Source organism: Pseudophryne corroboree, chromosome 6, assembly GCF_028390025.1.
Source record: "Pseudophryne corroboree isolate aPseCor3 chromosome 6, aPseCor3.hap2, whole genome shotgun sequence".
In the NCBI taxonomy this organism is placed as follows: Eukaryota; Metazoa; Chordata; class Amphibia; order Anura; family Myobatrachidae; genus Pseudophryne; species Pseudophryne corroboree.
The window spans coordinates 708,440,722-708,460,528 of NC_086449.1; the positions used below are offsets into that span (position 1 = coordinate 708,440,722).

The 19,807-nt window shown below is 40.0% G+C and overlaps 1 protein-coding gene across 6 annotated transcripts in view; it reads left to right on the forward strand.

Moving 5' to 3' along the window:
* GRIA1 (glutamate ionotropic receptor AMPA type subunit 1) overlaps positions 1–17,918 on the forward strand; it is a 468,887-nt gene extending 450,969 nt beyond the window's left edge. For 2 of the 6 annotated variants that reach the window (XM_063928345.1, XM_063928347.1), the window contains exons 14-16: positions 1,035–1,149; positions 13,640–13,774; positions 15,764–17,918. In XM_063928345.1, the coding sequence (XP_063784415.1) occupies positions 1,035–1,149; positions 13,640–13,774; positions 15,764–15,952 (439 nt within the window). In that variant the 3' untranslated portion in view covers positions 15,953–17,918. Of the gene's footprint in view, positions 1–1,034; positions 1,150–11,015; positions 11,292–13,639; positions 13,775–15,763 lie in introns of those variants that run through there. The other 4 variants (XM_063928344.1, XM_063928346.1, XM_063928348.1 and 1 more) reach the window with 3 other exon arrangements.
* Positions 17,919–19,807: the final 1,889 nt, after the last annotated feature.

Sequence of the window (19,807 nt, forward strand, 5' to 3'; positions counted from 1 at the left end):
GCAGTAAGTTTTTGGCCATTGTTCCTCTAGTCCTCTTTTCCATACATCTCTACTTTGTGGAGGGGTCACTCAAAAAAGAGAACTCCAACCTAATACTTAATTTCTGCCAGACAGACCATCCTGTTGCTGTGCTGAACAAGGTGTTTTGTGGTGGGCCTCGATTGCACTTTATAAATGACCTCCAGTGATGGTAATTAGCGCTGCCATAAAACTAAATTGCCGTGAAGCATACCGCAGGAAGCTCCTGATTGACACTGTGTTTTTTAGCTTTAGCAAAGCATGAACAAAGAATATAGTTTTCCTTCAGCAACGGAAATAGGCAATTCTATTCCGATAAATACAATTGCAAATACACAGATACATGAAAATTTTAAAATCTTGTATACTGAAAAAAATTCTATTTTAGATGCTTCTACTTATAAATGAACAAAATAAAAAAATACAATTTGCTGTATAAGTGGAAATGCAAATATATTGTACACAAAAGGTGACTAAAAATGAATGTACAATATCGGAATAGTTTGATCTGAGAACAAAATCTCTTAGTGAAAAAAAAAAATTACAATATAACTGTGTGATTGAGTAATAATGACTACCCCTGTACAAACCAAACAATCACCCAGGGTTTAGCCAGTCTTTGAGATATCCCACACTGCACTGCATGTGCAAAATGGCTGCCTTTATATTACCAGCTCAGATGAGGTGAGAACTGCAAAACAAGGAGACTGGAAAATATTTGGCTACAGAGACACCGGGAGCAAGGAAGTGGCTTGTCCACAGGCAGGGGACGGGTGTTGCTGGTTACTCAAAGTGATATAGTTAATACTCGTCTGGCTTGGCTGGAAGAGAGGGGAGAGGTGGGTACTAGGGGATGGAGGGTATGGGTGGTGGGCGCTTGATGGAGTATTGAAGCGTATCACTTTGTCATGGTACACGCACACGTCAATGAATGCCTCAATGAAATGTTGCTATGCTACTGAATAACATAAAATAACATTGGTGATGTTATTTATGTTATTTCCCATGGTTTGAAGAGGTGCTGTAAACCTAGCGGTATTGAAACTCAGTGAGCAAGGCGTCTTAGACAAGCTGAAAAGCAAATGGTGGTACGATAAAGGGGAATGTGGAAGCAAAGACTCCGGAAGTAAGGTTAGTCACGCCCATAACAGAGTTACCGCCAATGATCACGTGATGCTGTAAGGGCCTTCTGATTGGTTAACAGGGTTTTTCCACACATACACTCGCTGCAGCAGTAAATGTTTTTTGCAGGTTCCTGGAAACATGGATCCATCGAAACAATTCTCACATACAGATAAACAAAATCCAGAACAAAAATGTCACAAAATCAACAGTACCAATTCATACACAGGAAAATCTGTCTCAATAGTATAACATAATTAGGGCTTATAATAAATGTAAACATTTCCTTCAAGTCTGTTGTTTGTCTTTCAGATGTTGCACCTTAATTTGAATAATTAATTAACTAAAAAGATTAATTTCAATGGCCCCGTTATGCTTCCTAGCCTAGCCTAAAATCCATTAAAATCCTAATCTCAATCAGATTTAGGGGTAAATTTACTAAAGCTTTTAAACAGAGAATTGGTGAGGTTGCCCATAGCAACCAATCAGATGCTGTTTTTATATAATTTTCTAAAAGGCAATAGAGAAATGATAGCATCTAATAAGTGAACTTCTAAAATATAAAACAGTATAATAGCACTATGCGAGAGAGAGGTGCAATTCAAACATATTTACATATACTATCAATCATTAGAAAATACAGACATCACAAAAAAATCCACTTAAAGATATAAAAAAATAATATATATATATAATTATTTGAAAAGGTTTATTTGTTAGTATATCCTATATACAGTATAGCGTATATCTTTGTACTGTATACTATACAATCTAAAATTTATTTACAGAAAATTTTGGCCACCATTTTTTTACATTTCATACATAGATCTCAAATGATATATAGAGAATTCTGTCTACATATGATTTAGGAGAAAGGATTGGATTTGATGCCTTCATTAATGTATTCTATTAGTCAGCAGAAAAATTCTGTATAAGGCAAGTGGCGCCCTGGGGTCGGTGACATCCGATGCAGCCAATAACACCTTAAAAAGGGGATGTGACTTCCCAGTATGGGGTGTGGCTTCATGGAAAGTTCCCCGATGGCATCACTATGGGGTGCTGTTTTGCAAGAAATCCCCCAGTTACAGCATTCTGGGGCGTGGCCTGCATCCCTGGAAGATGCTGGGCTGGTCCCCAGATACGGGTGGTCTTCTGTATGCCGACTGACGGGATCCCGGCGCACAGTATACCGGCGCCGGGATCCCGACAGCCGGCATACCGACACTTATTCTCCCTCGTGGGGGTCCACGACCCCCCTGGAGGGAGAATAAAATAGTGTGGCGCGCGTAGCGTGGCGAGCGCAGTGAGCCCGCAAGGGGCTCATTTGCGCTTGCCACACTGTCGGTAAGCCGGCGGTCGGGCACCCGGCGCCGGTATGCTGGTCGCCGGGAGCCCGACCGCCGGCATATCGTAGTGAACCCCCCAGATAATAGTCCCTGCACTGCTGGCTCCTTCTTCATGACAGGAGCTGGGCGCTGCAGGGTAATGTCATACTGCAGCAACTGGCTCCCGGTCACTATGGAGAAGCCAGCATTTTGACACCCCCCTTGTGACACTTCTGTATAACGTGTCTTTGCAGTACATGCTACCCATATTCAATCAGTTTGTAACAGGATACAAGATGGACAGTAGGATGTTTATCAATAAACATTTTACTATCATTGCATATAATAGCATTAGAAGATTCTATTGCAGCTTTTATCATTAAGATGTCGCATATCAGAGGTACAGTAAGAGTAGACTTATCTTTTCAGTGCAATTCAGCGTTCATCTGCACACATGTGACCCGGATTACACCCGCGTACTGTACAGGAGGGACGGTCTCTACTGTATATTCTACAAAAATTAAAAGAAAATACTGTAAATAAAAATGTTTTCAAAGTTAAAAGAATAGTGATTTTTTTTTTAATTATTTAAAAACTTTTATGTAACTTTAAATGCACATCTGACTCTTCAAAGTGCAGCATTCATCTATATTCACAGAGTTCTCCCGTCCCCAAGTTATACTCTGTGTGATGTAGAACATCTGTCATGCAATCTGCCATGACATATCCAACATATTTTATAATTCATTACCCGATATACAGCATTCGCAGAGACAATGCTAACAATAGGCTTGTTTCATGCTTGTTAATAACCCAATACTGCAAGGCTTAATTATCATAGCGATGTAGAGAAAAAAAGTATTGTCAAAATAAATACAGGTTGAGTATCCCATATCCAAAATGCTTGGGACCAGAAGTATTTTGGATATTGGATTTTTCCGTATTTTGGAATAATTGCATAACATAATGAGATATCATGGCGATGGGACCCAAGTCTAAGCACAGAATGCATTTATGTTTCATACACACCTTATACACACAGCCTGAAGGTAATTTTAGCCAATATTTTTTAATTATATTGTGCATTAAACAAAATTTGTGCACATACACACAATTAATTTATGTTCCATATACACGTTATACACACAGCCTGAAGGTCATTTAATATTTTTAATAACTTTGTGTATTAAACAAAGTTTGTGTATATTGAGCAACCAGAAAACAAAGGTTTCTCTATCTCACTCTCACACAAAAAAATACGTATTTCGGAATATTCCGTATTTCGGAATTATTGGATATGGGATACTCAACCAGTATAACGCTTAGCATTTCACTTCTGTTTTGGCAAATCAATATTGTTTTAATAAGATGTAGTGCAAGTGTAATGGCTTACCTCTAAAAATATATATATTTGTAGGATACAGGGGCTTATGCCCAGTTTGCCGCATGTGTGCTAAAAACTAAGTAAAAGCAACATAGTGCAGAAGCTGAGGCATAGCCATTGCAAGTTACATCTAGGACCATTATCATATGTGGCATTTTATATCAGGTGTGTTTACACCAATACACACATATTTCCAGCCAGGTCACCAGGGCAAGAGAAGTTTGTTAACACTTGTTTTGGTAATGTAGTGATAAAAACCTGCTATAGTACAGTAATCTCCATTAGGTGCAGATTTATCACAATCTTCATCTCGGAAATGGATGAGATATGATAAATTGGTCCAAATCCATGATGTGATAATTGAATACATTGCAAAGATGTATTAGTTATCCATGCAGGGATAGAGCTTGCGAGAAAGCTCTGTCCCTGCGAATACACATATTTTTTTGTGACAAATACCCTGAGTGTGTTATCCCGCATGTGCGCTACTGGTTTTTTTTTTTCTGTTTTTTTTTTTTTTTACACAGTGATCAGCCTATGGTCTATCAGACACTGGCAGCAGGCAGAGAAGGATGTGCAGGAGTCAGGGAACCAGAGGGAAGCCCTGATAATGCTATCTGGTGATAGCGTTATTACTGGGCTCTGGAGATAGCGTTATTATCACAGGGCTCTAGAGATAGCATTATTATCACGGGACTCCCGCTGGTATTTTTATTTTTATTTAAATTTGAGTAAATTCGGACAGCTCATATATCCCTTTCAACAAATGGGAAATGAGATATGGAATGCAATTAAAGGGCTTGGGGGAGAATTTAGCAAATTCTCTTCCAATTGCCCTTTAGTACTGTACATTCAGGTGATACTAAAATTATGTGAAAAGTGTGTAAAAACACCCTTTTTCACATTATTGTAGTAAAAGTTATTTTGATACAGTAAATATGTCAGTTAGATTGTTTAGCTACATAAGGCAGATGGTTTTATTTTTGGCTATGCTCAGTACAAATTGGTGTACTTTACATTAGGGTATATTTACTGAGGTGGGAGGTTTTTTTTTAGAACTGGTGATGTTGCCTATAGCAACCAATCAGACTCTTTCTATTATCTTCTAAAAGCAGCTATATAAATGTTAAGCAGAATCTGATTGGTTGCTGTCAGCAACATCACCAGTTCTAAAAAAACTCCCACCTTAGTAAATTTACCACCAAGAAAGCAGACACATGCCCATCTCAACATCAACCACAATCTATCAATAATAAAACTAATTTTCTTGTCTTTCTGTTGTCAAGAAGAGGAGAGATGATCGTTGGGTCTATTCATGATGCTGTGAAAAGAGTGGAGAAGTGAGCCAGTGGAGAAGTTGCCCATGGCAACCAATCAGCTGCCCTGTATAATTTTATATTATACAAATTATAAATGTTACGTCAATGGTGATTGGTTGCCGTGGGCAACTTTTCCACTGGCTCACTTCTAAACACTTTTCACTGCTTCATGAATAGACCCCTAAGTGACACCAGCCCACTAGGGATTATTGATCCCTATAAGAAAAGCACTGCTTGTGCGAACTAACTTAATATTCATACTGTATTCCTAGAAGACATATCAATTCATGGGGTGGTCTTCAGTATGCCGACTGACGGGATCCCGGCGCACAGTATACCGGCGCCGGGATCCCGACAGCCGGCATACTGACACTTATTCTCCCTCGTGGGGGTCCACGACCCCCCTGGAGGGAGAATAAAATAGTGTAGCGCGCCACCGTGCCCGTAGCGTGGCGAGAGCAGTGAGCCTGCAAGGGGCTCATTTGCGCTCGCCACACTGTCGGTAAGCTGGCGGTCGGGCTCCCGGCGCCGGTATGCTGGTCGCCGGGAGCCCGACCGCCGGCATATCGTAGTGAACCCAATTCATGTACCTGTTTCTCTAGCGTCATTTACAGGTGACCATGTGGTATTTAATTTCCACATTTTCAAATTAGCTACCGTGAAACTTTTTTAAAATAAAATTTTTATTATTTTACAGGGATTATTTTTTTTTTACTTTTTATTACATTTATCATTATATTAACTCACTGTAAAATAATCTTTGCATAGGAATAAGCCCCATCATGCCCTGACATCCACTGAGATGTGTTATTTTAATGCGAGATAGATAGATAGATAGATAGATAGATACTGTAGATAGATAGAAATATAGTGTACACTGTATAATATACGGCAACACTCAACATAAGCTGTCATCTACTGCAGTGGTTCTCAAACTCGGTCCTCAGGACCCCACACAGTTCACGTTTTCCATGTCACCCAGCAAGTGCACTGTGTATTACCAACTGTCACAGTTCAAAAATCCACAGGTGACCTGGAAAACATGAACTGTGTGGGGTCCTGAGGACCGAGTTTGAGAACCTGTGATCTACTGTATATGCACTAGTACTCCATCCCACATTGTATGAACTGTCCATAGGAGGTCAACTGATGAGCCCCCATCTTTTCCTACTGTATATCACTGTGCCTTTGGGGAAAGCCACCACACGTATACTCATATAGAAACTCTCAGGCTGTCCGGTCGGTTGTGATATAAGTGGTCGACTTTCAGGATGTCGACATTCAGCATGTAGACACAACAATGTTAATATGTTCTGAATGTCCACATTCAGAATGTCGTCAGGGTCTCAAAGTTGACATTCACAAGGTTGACACTGACATAATGATGACGTCGTCATTATGTATGTCGGCAGTGAGAATATCCACAGCACTGTGTTACTCTAACTGCACCCTGATCCTGATATGTTCTTAATGTAGACACGGGTAGACATGCATTGTGAATATCGACTTTGAGACCCTGTCAACATTCCATGTCAATGCTAACATGCTGCATGTCGACATTGTAAACATGTCAACATTCTGATCGAATATACAGTATTGTTACTGAATGTCGACATAGTAACTACCAGCGACAGTTCCACAGGTGGGGCTGCAGCACAGTCCAAACTTCAAATAGGAGAGTCACACTAACTGCTACCCGTACTCTGCTAAACCTCGCCGTCCGAGACTCACTGGCTGTTGCTGTGGTTCCCCTGTTTGAATTTTGGACTGTACTGCAGCCGCCACTGGAACTACATAACATCAGTTCGTTCCCATTCCACTATTTTGTATGTTCTTATAACCAAGAAGCATACTTTATGAACACAAAAAGTGACTATTCTCCATCATGGCAGTGAAATAACCTTCTTTGTCCATCCAGACTTTTGCCCTTTGTTAATTATATTTTCTCCTTAAATTTCTGGTTGTCACTACAAACAAAGCTCAGTAGTGGCTTCCATAATAATACAAAAGAATGCTTGTGGTATGAAAGGTAGATAGTAACTAGGTCGACAGTGTCTATAGGTCGACATGTGCTAGGTTGACAGGTCAAAAGGTCAACATGAGTTTTTTTTTTTGTGTGTGTCATTTTCTTCGTACAGTGGCCAGGAACCCCAGTTAGTGCACCGTATCCCCTCGCATGGCTCACGTCACTTGCCATGCTTCGGGCAAGGTTACTATTCCCAATCAGAGTCCGCGTGGATCGTTAAGTATGAAAAGGTTAAAAAAAAAAAAATTGTGACAAACTCATGTTGACCTTTTGACCTATCGACCTAGAACATGTCGACCTAGAGACCCTGTCGACCTAGTTACTGTCGACCAATAGTGGTCGACCTAGATAATGTCGACCTAGTTACTGTCGCCCTAGAGACCGGATCCCCAAAAGAAAACAGTACTCTTTAGCTACAGACATGCAGTTGCAGATACAGTAATAGAAAAAAACAATGTACAGCTTTACAATTAAACAAAAAACAAAGCAACTAAAATAAGTCTCAAAAAATATTAAGAATAAACAGTGAATACAACTTTTATGCTTCTTTTATCACATTGCAAACAATACAAACATAATCACACAAACTGATTAAGATAAACTTGTAAATTGTAATTTGTTAATAAGAAAATAGAGAATGTTATAAATACAATTCATAAATAATTTTCTATAATAACATAACTATTATATCTTCACTCTACTACAGGAAAAGTACATCATATACAATATCATGTTTTCTTTTTTTATTTATCTGATAATTTTTTTCCATTTTTTTGTACATGTTTTATTGCATGCATTATATTTATGTAAAAGTCTGTTTCGCTAAATTCCCTCTATCTTATTGAGTATACCTAAAATTAGGACTGCTTAAAAAATAACCCAGCTCTATTTTGCCTGATTCCAGAACGCACGACAACACCAAACATCCATCCTATAGTGTGAATATCAATGCAAGGCAGTGCCTGGCTGGCATATCAATTAATGAAAGCTGTAATTTTTGCATGCATTTTATGAAGGGGGAGGGGTTTCTAGAATAAAGATAGAAGGGAAAAACATGATTTGTATTATTATGTTTGAGGTGCCCCCTAGTGGCTGGCATTATACTGACGGCAAGTGTGCACAGATTTTTATTTTTATTTTTTCATCACCACTGAGTATAAAGGGGGTTATTCAGGTTTGTTAGCAAACCAAAAAAGTTAGCAATTGGGTAAAACCATGTTGTACTGCAGGTGGGGCAGAAGTAACGTGCAGAGAGATTAAGATTTGGGTGGGTTATATTGTTTCTGTGCAGGGTAAATACTGCCTGTTTAATTTCTACACTACAATTTAGATTTCGGTTTGAACACACCCCACCCAAATCTAACTCTTTCTGCACATGTTACATCTGCCCCACCTGCAGTACAGTATGGTTTTGCCCAATTGCTAACTTTTTTGACCAATTGCTAACTTTTTTTTTTTGCTTACAAACCTAAGGCCCATAGTGCTTTATTTAGCTAGAATGCAGATTTGAATATTAAAAAACGGACTTACTATCTATGTATATAAATGCAAAAGCCCTCACTCACTCACTCACTCACTCACTCACCCATCACTAATTCTCTTACTTCCCGATATGTTAGGAAGCTGAAATTTTACTTATGTATTCTCCAGGTGGGAAGTAGGAAAACTATGTAATTAGAATTTTAATAAACTTCCCCTAAGGGGATGAAAAGCGGGTTGACATAATGACGTCATTACTGATACGTGGCTTGCGTTGCGTGAACGACAACCCCCCAAAAGGACAATCAGATCAAAATTTTGATTGCACCTCCAGTGTGTAGAATTTAATAACTTACAAAAGGGCTGGCACTTTTGACCTGATCTGCTACGGTTGCTCCTCAGGTGACGCCAAGAACCATGGATTAATATTTACTTACATTAAGACATCTCAAATTTACATCTCTATAGATTTACCAAATTTTTAACACTCATTTATATTTACACCCGTGAAAATCAGAAACTCCCGTACGAAGAACGGGTAGAGCAGCTAGTAGAAGAGAAATAGATAATAATGTGTCACATGCAATGTAAACCATCCTTTGGGAGGGGTCATTCAAGGCTTAGATTACCACTGTATTTGCAGTCAGTTATGAAAGCCAAGGTCACCTTTATAAGAAGTCCCACCTGCTGCTGCTATACTACACTGTTTGTGCAAGAGACACATCCATTGTCCGCATAGAGAAACATAAACAACATGCCTTATAATGTGATGCAGTTAAGATCCTAAAGGATGGGATCCCAGCGGCCCATATACCGACGCCGGAATCCCGAAGGATGCCATAAGCCACATGTCTAAATCCCAACAGGGCATCAAAATACCGACAGCTGGAATCCTGATCATTCTTCCAGCAGGACAAAGGTTAGGTTTAGGCATTATGAGGGGGGTTAGGGTGCAGGGATGGGAAGGGTATGGTTAGGTACCGGGGACAAAGAGGGTTAGGTTTAGGCACTTTGATAGGGAGCTTAGGGTTAGGCACCAAGCGGGGAGGTTTAGGCAGCGGGAAGGGAGGGTTAGGTTAGGCACCCACAAGGGAGGGTTAGGGTAGGGGGCAGGGGAGGGTTATGGTACTTTCCAGGGGGCTGTCGGTACTCTGACCGCCGGCATCCTGTCCATCAGAAAATACCATACTGAAACCCTTATATTAATATGCTGAAACACAGGGCCTGATTCATATTTGTATGCAACCCTGGTCCATTCTGCGCATGTCGCTTGCTGCCCTCTGTCAGCCGCAACTTGATTTGGGGGGTGTAGCAGAGGTGGTATTGGAACCATTATGCAAAACAGTTTTAAAGGGATGATGGTCCAGAGTCTGCGTCATCCTGGACCCCAGTGTCTGGATCCTATGGCCAGCCTGAGTAAGTTCAGCTTACGCAGGCTGACCAGTGCCTGTACACATCACAAAACTGATGGTCGCGATGGTGATCCGAGGCTATGTCCTCACACGCAGCACTCGGATCTTTGCTATTGCAAGCAGGAAGCGTACATCTCCTATAGACACCTCCTGCTGCATTACAATTTGAATTGGACGGAATTGCACATTACGGCTATGTAATTCCATACTAACATGAATCAGGCACACAGTCACATACGTTGCCTCTAGAATCGAGACATTATTGTTGTCAACTACATGAATTAAAGGTGGCTTCATCCCCCCCCCCCCCCCCCACCTCCCCAAGCTTTTTACAGTTCATGAAGCTTAATTTAAGTTCCTCTAATGCATGTTGATTTTTATCACATTAACTCAGCTAATTTTTCTATTGATAAAGAATGAATAAATGTCAATATGCACAAGCTATAAGTCCCAAATCCAAAACTAAGTGTGAGTATGGACCTGTAACAGAAGATAATACATAAGCTGGGTACACACTACTCAATATGTGTATCTAGCGACATCATGGGCAATGGGACCAGACGGGGGGCGACATCGGCAAGTGCCGGCAGAGACGAAGTGGTAGCAGGGGCATGCTACATTCGGCAGCATGGCCCTCGTGAGCGATATCTTTCCGTAGGGTCAATAGAGGATGACGCTCACGACACGCGAGCGATGTGCGCCAATATGTCGACCCGATCCACACTGTGTCCTTTACATTACCTTTAGTTATGATTGAATTACAGCCTAATTAATGGTGCACTCATTTAATCCAAACTAATTGTTTACTGTGGTTTTTTTCTTCCTTTTTTATTATCATTATTTTATTATTACCTTTTGGGCTATCATATATCATCATTTTTTTATTTTATTTTTTTACAGAAAAACTCATTATACTTTTCATCTCTTCAGGTCGTAAGCACATCCAAGAAGATCATTTGTACACTGCATGCTCAAATGGACTCATGTCTTCAACACATTCAACTGAAATTCCTCTTATGAATCCTCCATAGATGTACCCAAGCACCACAAATGCATAGGATTGATATTAAAACATAATTGAATATTGTTGCTGTAGCATTAAAATGACCAATAAACTAAATTAATAAGAGCAGTCATGACCATCAAAAAAAAGGCACCAATTTGTAAGTTAATGAACAATGAAATAAAGAGAACTTCCCACATAAACACATCAAATCATGGATTACATTCAGTCAACCGGTTCCTCTAGAGGTTTTTGGTACACTGTTGCTCGTGGAATAAAGGCCTTGAAAATAGAAGTTTATTGATCGTCCGCTTTGGGTGCATGCCTAAACTCTAAACCAATGTTCTCTGGAGGGAGGTGGGTTTTGGAGGCTGTGTCTTGCTATGGCATTGTGGTGGGAGGGGGAAGAATGTAAGAATATTGTTTAATAGGGCATGTGAGAGAAAATTTTAACCGTGTACGGCAGATGCCAAGCCTTTTTAAAGTGTTAGTGTAATCTAAATGGCCGATACCTGGTCCACTCAGTCGTAAAATATTATAAATATTATTACATTGCTTTAAAATAATAATTATATTCTTTGATTCACCTGTTAAGATTTTTTTATTCTTTCTTGTAAGAATAAATAATTTAACCAAATATATTAAATTACTCCAAGAGCATGGTGCAGAATAATGCCTTTGTCAAAATAGGTGGTTCTCCACTGCAGTCATCAACACAGTGTGAATATTAATGAATGGTAGCAGCTGAGAGAAAGTAGGGGAGAGGTTGGTTATGGAAAGGGAAAATGATTAATTAGTTAGAAAAAAACAGGGTAATAGGCAAAGCTGGAAGAAGAGGAAGACAGAGACGATGGTATAAAAGACAACAGTTTATGATAGAGAAAAAACAATAATTAAACAAAGGACAAGATAGGCAGAATAGGTGTAAGAAATGTGCAATGGGAAGAAGGCCCAGGCTGCTGGAGGGGCCCGGTGGGGTCTCGGGACCAATACGCCCAGTATACCATTGCTGTGGCCGTGGCAGCACCATCTTCCTGGAGATCCCTTCAGGAAGATGGTCCAGCTCATAGAGAGCAAACAGTGCCAGAGTTTTTGCTCTAGTGGCCAACGTCATCTTCCCAAATATCACTGGTAAGATGGCGCTGGCTAGGGAGAGGGATCCGCTTCCTGTTCAAGTAAATTAGGAAGCGGGTGCTCCTCCTCACGCTGCGCCCTCCCTTTGTGCTAAAATTGCGCCTCCCCTGTGGAACACGCAGGACCACAAAGAAAAATATCTTTATAGTAACGGGCGTTGCTACACCCCCTTTTATAAGTCAAGTCCCCTTTACCAGGGCCAGACGTGGCTTTCTACGCCCCTGACTATAGAGAAAGATATAACTAGACAAAGATAGAAGGAAAACTTATCACGAGATGAGAACATTTTTATTAAGATATTTGGGAGAACTATTGAAGAAAGCAAATGAGAATTAAAAGGAGATGGATGAGGTTGCTGTACAAGAGAGAAAAGAAACAGGGAATACAGGAGGAGAGAGCACAGATCAAGGGTACCAAAGAGAAGGCCCTTCAAAAAAGGGAGAAAGATAGGGAGTATGGTAGGCCATGGGGGATTAGGAAATCAGGAAACAGCAGTAAAAAAAATGTTGACATAATGATTAAGGATAGGAGATAGGAGAGAAATCTATATTTCTAATTACTCCTACCAAGCACAAACAGGTAAAGTGGTAATAATAAAAAGATACAGTAATATATGGCTGTGTATTGAGGCCACGGTAAAACAGCCTAAGTGATAATATGGGGAGGGTCATATAAGAGACAGAGAAATCAATGTAGGAACCTGCTGGGGCAGATCATCTGTATATGGAAAACAATTGTAAGGTAGAACAAAACTGTGGAGACAAAGGGTTGTGGCTGTAGGTAGAAAATAGCCATTTTTATAATTGAAACTGTGCATGAAGTACCAATTAGCACTAGTGTCAAGGAGCCTTAATACCGGATTTGGGGGGGGAGGGTTTGATGGTCGCATGCTGTGTATCAGTGATGAAGATATATTTATCCTCAGAATTCATTGTTTCTTACTCATAAAGTGTTTATTTTAATAGTCAAGCCGCTCTTTATTTGCATCTCTGCTCAACAGATTTAAGGAGTAATTAATAGTTCTTTCCTCTATTTTACTGACACAAGGTTCCTTGTTGTACTATCTTATACAAAACACAAAAAATATGGGGCAGACCACAGCCACTGACAAGTCTCCCTTTATTCCAAAGCTTAACTGAGACATTGCCTCAGTATTATCTTACACTGTGCTTTCAGCATGTACAGACAACTTTAAAAAGGCTTAACCCCTACTATGCCAACTGCACATTGGAGTAGGCATAGAGGTGTTTAGTGGCGCTGCCTGCTGTATGTTATCAGTGTGGTGATGGTCTGTCATATGAGAGGGGTGGACATGGGTGGCTTAGGAAGCTTGTGTATAAATCCAATATATCTTGCTCTCATAACATATTCTTCCCCTCCCTCTTTCCCTGCTCCTTTCTTCTGTGTCTGGTTCCAGGACAAAACAAGTGCACTGAGTCTTAGTAATGTCGCTGGTGTCTTCTACATCCTTATCGGAGGACTGGGATTGGCCATGTTGGTTGCACTAATCGAGTTTTGTTACAAGTCCAGAAGTGAATCCAAAAAGATGAAGGTGGCATCTCATATCTTGTCATTTGCTTTCCATTTGTCTCAAGTGTGTGTCACTGTAGTCTGATTGAACACCCTCCCCCCAATTGCAAAGACAAGACTGGGGGAGGTGGGTTTGCAGGGGCACCCTGGTACATTCTTGTCTTTGCAATCAGAACCAGAAGTAGAAGAGGTTCAAACAGCACTGTCAGTTTGTACGTTTATACATTGGCGCTGCTCAAGCAGGGTCACTGTTCTTTCGTTCCTCACCGCGGGAACTGACACTGGGCCTTATTCAGAGGTGGATGCAGCCACTACATTCGCACGCAGGGCTGTATCAAAAGGTTCTGCGCACGTGCAGCGGTTGTAGTGCGCGTGTCCAACCCTCCACTATGCGATCACATAGTGATTGACTGGTAATGGGCATCCGGAGGCGGTGGTGCAGCTAGAGGGGAAGGAGGGCAGGAAACATGGTGACAGTGCCCCTGCCAACGCAGCCATGCTGCAGAGGCAGGGGCCAAGCTTTATTTGATGCAATCACAATTGAAATGCGATCGAATCACAGGGCGGCGCCACACATGTTGGATGGCCTTGTCCTGTGCTAGCATGTGAGTAGTATGGTAGCGGATTTTGCTGCGATAGCAAAATCTGCAACCATCTCTGAATAACAACCACAGTGCAGTTTGTGTTTGAACTAGTTCCGATTGTAACCCCAGAGACCAGATGCCACTACAGTAGTGGTCCTTTTGATCGTTGCAGTCCCTACATAGAACTAATATAGCTCTTCTAGTTGACGATGGCGGGTAAAAATAATTTGAAAGTGAAGATTTCCCATTAATTTACAAATCTGTAAAATGTAGGTTGCAGCTTTTCCTTGAGTCATAGAAAGGTATTAAATGGCTTTTCTAATTTTGGATACCCCTTCATAAATTAATCTTCCTCCAGCTTCTAGGGGGTCCCTACTAACAAACAACTAATATTTAAAGCCAGGCGTTGGCTTGTGTTTCATTGTTAAAGGAATACAACATTACGCTCCACCCATGGCTCTTCAATATTACCCTATTATTATATTGCAGAGCTATGTGTGCATTGTGTCCTACAGCACCGAGAGTCACAACAAGAGCAGGATTTAGGTAACATGCGTGGACAGCCCTATATACCAAACATGGAGATTATAAAGGTTGGGAGCATCTAAAGTGAAGAAGCCCTTTTAACAATTGAAACATGACTTTAAATAAACAACAATCATTGTAAATGTTTGTATAGGTATCATTTAAAAGAACCTACTCTCATGGAAATGTGTTCTCTTCATCTGACAAAATCTCCTCTTCAGTAGCCATCAACATAAATATTACCTTGAGGGAGGAAATATTACTAGCTTACACTTGTCTTCAAATTAAATTGCTTTGTCATATCCATTAGTAACCCTTAACCCCCCCCAGAATACAACATATAGAATTATTGTTCTTACTTGAATTTTATTTGTACTGTGAGTAGTACAAAGTCCTTTTAGTGTTTAGGAGCTCCACGGTGACCCTAAATTAAAGAGTGACACAACCCCCCAAGCAATAAAAATAATGGTGCCAATTTTCAGAAACACGCTCCCCCAATGCCTCTGTAACAGTTCTTCTGGTGAGAAGGCAGGCAATTGTTGACTCCAATGCTCTGTCACCGGTTGTTTTGAGAGTACAACTGTCCGCATGGTGCTCTCCCTGGTTTACAGATGTGCCAGTGAGTTGAATATCTACTGAACATCAGTGGTTTGAAAGACTGGATTCCCACCAAGCTGCTAATTGGGGTTATGGGTTTTACTCTAGAATATAAGGTTATGGTGAAGATAACATGGATGCGTTTTTTTACAGTAATCGTTTAGTTCATCATCTAGCAAATTTCAGAAAGATTGTGTGTATGTGATAAAGTTACATTTCAGAGAGATTGTGTTTATGTTATGAAATTAAATAAAATGTTATCTTGCAGAAAGGACAGGGGCTACAACCCCTATCCTCCTCAAAAGGGCTTCTGTTTAATTCCGCAGCAAACAGTCACAGAAACGGTTCGGATGGCAACCTTACCAAGACCTTCCACAGCAGGGGGTAGCGATGAGAACGGCAGAGTGGTCAGTCACGACTTTCCCAAATCCATGCAGACAATTCCATGTATGAGCCATAGTGCAGGTATGGCCCTAGGAGCAACTGGATTATAATACCAGCAGACTTCACGCCGCCTAGTGAAGCAATGATGATCTGACCCCCGTTCCAGTGCCAAAAACACAAAGGACACATTTTATGGACTTTTCGAAGTCACACAAAGATCTATTTTATTTTATTTTTTTGTCTTATTTGTTCTTTTTGCCATCTGCGGCAAATTTACATGTCAGTAACTGCAATAAAGAGCTGATTGGGGAAGAAAGGAGAACCTACCCTGTGGGTTGGACATTTGAATGTTATCAATAGACTCTGATCCCGCAATGGTTCAGCTCATCAACTCCTAGTTTATTCAATTGTTTTAGGAGAATTTTTGTTTCCACTTTCTGTTTCCATTTATTTCCCCTTATCTTTTTTATGTGTTAGCTTTCTGAATAAATTTGGGTGCACAATCTCCTGGCATTTCCCTCCAAGTGGAGGCACACAACTAGAATGTTCTTCATCAGAGCAGCCCTGGAAGAGAAAGTGGTTATGAAACAGGCCTCATCTCCAGTTGTAAAAAAACAAGTGAAAAGAAATAAAAAGCAATGAGAAAAGGATAAAGAGATGGCTGTACATAGAAGACAAAGCAAAATAGTAAAGAGACTTTGAAACACAGTCAAGTTGAGCATCAGCAACGATGGGGATAAGTTTAAAATGTTAAAAGCAAGTGGGAATATCACAGGACCACAACAGAAATGTATAAACTGTAATCTGATGCCGAATTTCTCAGTGGAAAGTGGTGAAGATACATGCTACCACTGGACACCAGAAGTCAAATCTTAGTTTTGCTGTCGTGGCTACAACTCTAAGCTAGGACCTTGTCTACTTGAGGGAGCTGGTCATCTCAACGACAACACACAAGGCGAATACAAGACCATTTCCAGCAAGATGAAAGCATTTATGATTGTGTATGAAGACATATCTTTAAAAAAATAACAATAAGACACCTCAGCAGATGTAGGCAGAGTAACAGTGGTTCGGCCTCCATGCACTGTACAATGGTAATATTTGAATGTTTAAGTTGATGCTGTGATTAAAAAAAAAAAAAAAAAAGCAACATGCATTTTGCCAGCAGTCATGGGAATGTCACCAGCTTCAGGAGATACAAAGGGGACGTGTCTAGCTCACCTGTAATCTTGTTGACAGGTGTCATGGAGATAGAATAATGCATTTAACGCCATACTTTATTCATCTATAAATCCATTTGTTTTTATTTTTTACCTCTCCGTCTTTCCCACATGTGGGAGGGCAGTAATGTTCCTGAAAAGGATAGATTTCAAAAAGTTAGTGTTTTGAAGTTTTTTGCTTTTTTTATTTTGAGTATTTTATGAGTTCCTATTTCAATGTGTGAAGAAGACAGATATTATCCTCTGAACCTCTTCGAAAGTGTATGTTGCCATTTTGGAGTGGAAACATATCCTTTTTACTAATTCCTCAAAGTTCTGAGGAGCTTTCCAGCCATCTGACTCAAGGGCCTTGCCTATATCTAGAATTGAACTCAACCATGTTACAAGGGCATTGCAGCATAGAGCTCTGTCTTATTTGCTCAGTGACTTCAAGAAAAGACTTTGTGGGGCGTAGGACACAACAAATCAGCATTGGAGATGTTGAGTGTTCACTTGTAATTTGTATTTTTATTACACTTTCTTAAAAAACAGGTGTGGAGCCAAGCTCGGTTTTTACCCCGAGAATGGACTCCGCATTTAACCCCTTCAGGCGTTTCATTCAGTTTTTCCCTCTTTGATACCTGGATATTTTTCTTCATGAAAACTGTATTTGTTTTAACTCTGATGTCAAAAGTGCTAAGCAAGATTACGTTTGGTCAAACAACCGAAGCTTTGTTTGGTTTGTTTTAAAGATGCGGTGGCAAGGTGGTGTCCCTCATCTGCATCTCCTTGCTTCTTGGCTATCTCCTTTGCTTTCTTTTCTTTTCTTTTCTTTGAATTAATATAAAATGGACGTGGTTCCTTTCTTTGAGGCAAATCTGCTTCTGTATACACTTATGTGTGAATGGTATGTATGTGTCTGTACATGTGATATGCACACCTAAGAACCACCAAGGTCCAGCATGAACATCAATCATCCCATGGTTATTATAGAAAATGCAGAAAACTCATCGACAAAGGGTATTTTCTCATAGCAATAGCATCAGATTCAAGTTGTTCTGAATATACAGTACAGGTTGAGTATCCCATATCTAAATATTCCGAAATACGGACTTTTTTGAGTGAGCGTGAGATAGTGAAACCTTTGTTTTTTGATAGCTCAATTTACACAAACTTTGTTTAATACACAAAGTTATTAAAACTATTGTGTTAAATGACCTTCAGGCTGTGTGTATAAGGTGTATATGAAACATAAATTAATTGTGTGAATGTACACACACTTTGTTCAATGCACAAAGTTACAAAAATATTGGCTAAAATTACCTTCCGGCTATGTGTATAAGGTGTATATGTAACAAAAATGCGTTCTGTGCTTAGATTTAGGTCCCATCGCCATGATATCTCATTATGGTATGCAATTATTCCAAAATATGGAAAAATCCGATATCCAAAATACCTCTGGTCCCAAGCATTTTGGATAAGGGATACTCAACCTGTATATGGAATAATGTAACCCAAGTGTTAGTTAGAAGAATATTAGAGTTAACCAGATACTGTAAATCTATGACTGTGGAGGAGCTGTCGCTCACCTTCTAAAGAGGACAAGTGAAGAAGTTGCCATAGCAACAATTAGCTTCTAGCTATCATTTAGTACAAGTTTTAAAATGCAGTGGCACACATGGGGGGTGGGGAGGGTTCTGAGTACATTATATCATAAGGGGTGGGGCTTGATGACACAATTTACCTATATATGGAACCCAAATGCGATTGCCCCTGAAATTATAGGTAGAATCTGGTTGCCATGTGCAACTTTTCCACTTGTCCTCTGTAGAAGTTTTGAAACATCCCCCCTATATCAAAGACAAAGGCAGATCCCAAGTCGCTTTTATACAGTCCTCGGAAATAATTAATAGCTATAGTAGAGGGTGCATATTGCTTATAACACACGTTTTGCTGAAGTGAAGACCACTTGTCCTCTGTAGAAGTTTTGAAACATCAGAGACAAAGGCACATCCCAAGTGGCTTTTATACGGTCCACGGAAATCATTAATAGATATAGTAGAGGGTGCATATTTCTTATAACACATGCATTTTCCTGAAGTGATGACATTAGAACTCAACATTATACAGATATTACTTACACGAGTATTATATGCGAGTATTAGTGATACCTGTCTGGTATGTGTGCAAAGAAAACTGAATACAGCACTTTGGTGTTTTTAATAATGAAATAGTGTGGTTAATGAAAGTGTTCTGGAAACTTTGGGATCCTTCACAAAGTTAATTACTGATTTGAAGCTGCAACTCAATGAAAATGTATCAACTTACTGCAACATTATGAAATTAGCCGCAGTAGACACAGAGAATACATAAGTATTAATTAAAAGCAGTAACTGACCAACCAGGGTATCTAAGGACAGGCTACACAGACAAGTACAGTGAAGATCACATCGCTCCTTACCATAGAAACAAGTCTGACATCATGATTGAAAGAAAAGAGAAGGAAACTGCATTCTCACGGAGGTTTAATATAGGGGATAGTGGCGACATCAACAATCATTCCTATATGTGAACATGCAAGATTAAAGTCTGTGAGTACAGTTTAATAAATAGGACAGGTGAATAATCCTAATCTCTCTATATAAAGAAAATATTTGGACTTTATGGGGTTGTTTCAATTGTGGACTATGCCCATGTTGCGCCATTGCAATGGTGTTGGAACTAGGGATGGTCACCAGATGGTTAACTGTCAGTGGTCTCACCAAT